At 36.4% G+C, this 4,599-nt stretch overlaps 1 protein-coding gene across 1 annotated transcript; it reads right to left on the bottom strand.

Annotated features, from left to right (window-relative positions):
• Positions 1-285: 285 nt before the first annotated feature.
• LOC117929642 lies at positions 286-2,362 on the bottom strand. Its single transcript, XM_034849994.1, has 3 exons — positions 1,528-2,362; positions 880-1,101; positions 286-680 (listed from the first exon to the last, which is right to left on the bottom strand). Exons 1-3 carry the CDS (start codon positions 2,212-2,214, stop codon positions 657-659), a joined length of 933 nt encoding a protein of 310 aa, XP_034705885.1. The 5' UTR covers positions 2,215-2,362; the 3' UTR covers positions 286-656.
• Positions 2,363-4,599: the final 2,237 nt, after the last annotated feature.

Below are 4,599 nucleotides of genomic sequence, written 5' to 3'. Positions count from 1 at the left end.
AGAAAGATGTCTAATAGTTCTCTTTCTCATTTTGACCGAAGTCTTTGAAACATTACCCATGATAATTAAGAATTGTCTAAGACTACGAATAATCATGCTAGTTTGACATTCTGATCATTCTCTTGTTTCACATTGATGATTAAGGAGAATAACTAAGAACGTTCAATCATTTCTTATCAATACTCCAAATACATTAAGACAATCACAAGGGACCAAGGTGCTTGATCGTTATCCTACTTTTTTAATGATTAGTTTTTCTAACTTAGAAGTGATGGATGATTAATCTTTTAAGGAAATTGATCAACCATGACAGGTCAACTTAGATTATCCTTGCTATTACCTTGCATTAATTCTGCATTCACTCCTTAAATACATCACACTAAAAAAAAGAAAACAATCAAACAAACAAACCCCTAAAAAAGAAAAACAAAGAAAACAATAACCATATGTAACAGTGAAGTATTAATGTTTTGCAAGTTCAGTCCTTCCCCAATTTCACTGTATTTTTTTATTTTTTTTTTTTTCAGTTATGGCATTCCTTAGCATTTTATCAGTGCCTCAGCTATGTAATTAACATTCATAACAATACACTCTAAAAGGGCCACACTCTTTATAAGCTACATCATATGTCCCCCAAAAATTAAGTTCAATACCCTTCAACTTCTCTTCACAAATCTACCCTGCAAAAACAAAGTCAGACCATAATCAGATTCCCATTTACTTGAGAAAATAAAATCATAAAACTATAATGCTTCACTTTCTAAATACAGTGGCTGAATTCAGTGGTCTAAGATCATATTCACTCCTCCAAAAAACCATCCAAATGCAGTTTTAAGATCTAATTGCTATTCTTAATAACGGATTCCAGAAAAGTGTTACCTTCATACGAGGGCGCTTCTCAGCATTGAGCTTTCGAACCTCATATCGAATCCGCTTAGAGAAGAGCCTGCTTTGCCTCTTCTCCTTGTATCTCAACACACTGGCTTGCCTTTGCCCCTTTTTGGACCCCTCTCCTCCCCCAACTTCCTCCATTTTCACGCTGCTTCGACTTCCTCCCATTTCTGGAACCCTCCACACCCCACTCCAACCACCCCCCATCGCCTGCCCAATACAAAAAATTTTCCATTATCACGCAATATTGCAACTCATTGATCAGAATAAAATTCAAATTTGCTAATCACAGTATATCAGCACTTGGATTAATCCCATCAATAATTTTGCATCTTGTTCTCCAACTTTTGGGGCTAACTAATGCTGCTTACTTGCGCTAAATGACACAAGTGGCTCACGTGCATGGGGCCCTATTGAAAAAAGCAAAAAGCGATAGAGCTGGAAAGATTCCAGTGACCCATGAATGGGACCTCCAACAAAACATTCAATGGCTACAGTGACACCCGGTACTGCACCACTCTGATGCTACCAGATCGGTAATTTAATTCGGTGAATACCCAAAACCCCAAAATACGTTCTGGGAAAAAGGTGTTTTGAAGTAAGACAATAAAATGGAAGAGGAAGAAGGAGGCTCACATTGGCGGCGTCATGAGCAAGGTCTGGTACAGTCTGTGGAGACTCTCCTTCAATGAAGAGTGGGCCTTTGCCGGACCAAGCGTTTAAGATCTCCTGATAATCAAGCTTCAATGACAGTCGTTGTGTATGATTTTTATACCATAGGTCAGCGGCGCAGCTGGTCACTTCTTCTTCCTTCTTCTCCACCACTTCTGAGTAGGACACCCACTTCTCCTCACTGGCGTCTCTCTCTCTGTTCCTCAGCGCCGCCCGTACCAACGTACTTGCACCCTCTTCGCTGTCCTGCCCACCATACGCGTATGTTAGAGATGGCGATAGGGAGTCCCCTGATGGAACTGCGGCGCCGGTGTCTCCGCCCAGGAGGCCGTTGAGGGTGGCGCCACCGTCTGAGGCTGCAAAGAAGTAAGCCATGTTCTCGTCGTGCATGTCCTTGTCTTCCACCAAGTTTTCAGGGTGCAGCGGGAACAAGTTGAGCTGATGATGGTGGTTGCGAGTCATGGTTTCGCCGGATTCTTGTGAGTTATCAGAGGAGAGCTCCAGCCGTAGACTGAGAAACTTGGGTTTCCTCGTCTTGGTCCTGATCTTCCGAGCCGGTTTGAGTGACACCACAGTAGTTGATTCTTTGCTGATCATGGAGCTGCCTTCAAGATCAGGAATAGTCGGAGGACTATTCTTGTTATTACACATTCTCCCTCCCTCTCTCTCTCTCTCTTCGATCTCCCCTGCAAAAGGGAGAAAAAGGCAACAAAAAAGTGGGCTGTTTACAAAAAGTGAGAGCCTTTTTGTGAGGGAGGACTCAAAAACTTGACTCTTAGGAAGAGAGAGAGGAGTGGATCCAAAACGACGCCGTTCCCAAGAGATCATGGTGAGGTATGGCCATTTTTATCGATACGTGGAACGAAGGGATTGGCTAAGGCTGCGGATTGTGTTGTTATCTAGATTTCCTTGTGTATAAGGATGATGATGGTGATGACGACGGGTTGGGTAATCAGTAATGTGCTCAGTACGGTGGCCACTGCTATCCTACGCCCTGGTGTTTAAATTAAAATTTTCAATCCTCACCCATCATTGTTAATTTCCCCTCCGCTCCTTTCAGGTATAAATTATAATGCCCTTCACGCGCCCTTTGCTGCCCTTCAAAGAATTTTCATAATAATGCTAAACAATATAATTATTAAATTCTTTTTAATGTTAATTAAACTTAGATTTAAATATATAAAATTCACAAATTTTTATTATTTTCAAACAAAATCATATTGCACATTCCAGTAATTTTATAAAATAAAAAAATTAATTAAGAATATATATGATAATGATTCTGAAAAATGTTTTTAGTTTTTTTACCATTTAAAGTTCTTGGAAAATTTTTAAAATTTTCTAATATTTGAGTAAAAAAAAATGAAAATGATTGGTCAAGATAGCACTATTTGCATCTTTTTGATAAAAAAAATGGAAGAGCAAATCCCTTGCCTAAGGGATTTGTCAAAATCTACACCTTAAAAAATGAAAATCTCTAACAAATAAAGTTCGGTAAGGACATAACTAGTTGCCACAACAAGCAACAAAATTAAGACCTCTTTCGTCACAACCATTAAGTTGACAAGAAGATGATTAAACCAATTTTTGAAAATTTTAATTTTTAAATATTAAAAAATTTTGAAACATTTTCTATAATTATCATCAAATATATTCTTAAAAAAATTATTTTTCAAGTATTAAAAAAATTTAAAGTACTTTCTAAAATCACATTCAAAGAGTGCCTAGGGTAGATGGGGTTTGTTTTAATTAGGATTTGGAATCAAGAAATTTGGGTTAAGTTTTGCATAAGTCAATGAAGTTAATCTATTCATTGTTAAGAGAAAAGGATATGAGTGGAGGAGATGTGATAATAATTGAGGAGCACGGATAAGAGATGAGCTCTTCAACCACGCCTACTTTTCAACGTGGGTCTTTATAAGGACCCATCCCCATCAATATGGAGACATGGGGCTATATGGGCTTCAATCTGTTTGGCAGCAAAGAAAAGAAGAAGGAAAATATATGGAGATGAGGGGCCCACATGAATCCAGCCAAATAACTTAAACAGCAGGAGAAAGTGAAACCATGGGCCCAATATTAACGCTTTTGTTTCGCTTTTAGGGCTTCCGTGTAAAGGCCAATTCTTACACGTGGACAATACTCCATGTTTGCAGGAGCCTTCTGCCTTTCTTTGAGATTTTTTTTATTTTAATCTAAGCATCAGTTTATAATAACCATCATGGTAGGTTTTTTATTAAAATTTTTGAGTTTGTATGAATTTAATTTTGTTAAAAAGAAATTATTTAGCACCATCTTCCTTGTCAATTAAGGAAAGAAAATAGAGTTGAAAAGTAAAATTAAAAGAAAATGAAAAAAATTAAAAATTAAAATTAAAATCAAGAAATTATTTTTATATATTATTTAAAATTAATTTTCTTTATTTTAACTCTTATATAAAGATTAAATAATTTAAATATATATATATATATATATATATATAAGTTTTTTAACAAAATTTATTATATTTGATTTTTTTAATATTTTTTCTAACATACCCAAAAATAATTTTTTATTGTAATTATTTTTCTTTCTCAGGCATATGGATGACATGAACAACTCTGAGTGGTGTGCTCTGGGCCCTAGATGCTATAACAACTTAGGGTTGTGGTGGACATGAATGACTTCGAGTTAGGAGCTCAAGGCTTCAGATGCTATGAAAAGTCAGGGCCCTATTCGTCCTATTTCCCCCATCCCTCCCAATATCTCTTGAATCATAGATGTAGTACACCCGATTCTCTTCATACTCCATTTTTTACATTTAACTTCTACGCTCTATGATTACTACTCAAAAAGTGTTATTTGATAACTTATAATTAACTCTTTTAAACATTTTTGAGTAGTAGTTATCACCTTTTAACCCAATTAACATATTAAGGACCTTGTAATCAATTCTAATCAAATTGTGTTAAGTTTTGGTGTTTTGATAGTTTTTTTATCACCAAAGCAATCAGAGATTGAGGAGAGTTCTTTGGAATCCATGGCAAAGCAATGGAA

Source organism: Vitis riparia, chromosome 14, assembly GCF_004353265.1.
Source record: "Vitis riparia cultivar Riparia Gloire de Montpellier isolate 1030 chromosome 14, EGFV_Vit.rip_1.0, whole genome shotgun sequence".
Taxonomy (NCBI): domain Eukaryota; kingdom Viridiplantae; phylum Streptophyta; class Magnoliopsida; order Vitales; family Vitaceae; genus Vitis; species Vitis riparia.
This window is presented reverse-complemented; position numbering and strand designations above follow the sequence as displayed.

Excerpts from the sequence above, each read along its gene's own strand:
- LOC117929642 (XM_034849994.1), bottom strand. The coding sequence starts at position 2,214 with ATGTGTAATAACAAGAATAGTCCTCCGACTATTCCTGATCTTGAAGGC. Across the intron at positions 1,102-1,527 it reads TTGCTCATGACGCCGCCAAT|GCGATGGGGGGTGGTTGGAG; the intron begins GTGAGCCTCCTT and ends TGTATTGGGCAG. Across the intron at positions 681-879 it reads AGAAGCGCCCTCGTATGAAG|GGTAGATTTGTGAAGAGAAG; the intron begins GTAACACTTTTC and ends TTGTTTTTGCAG.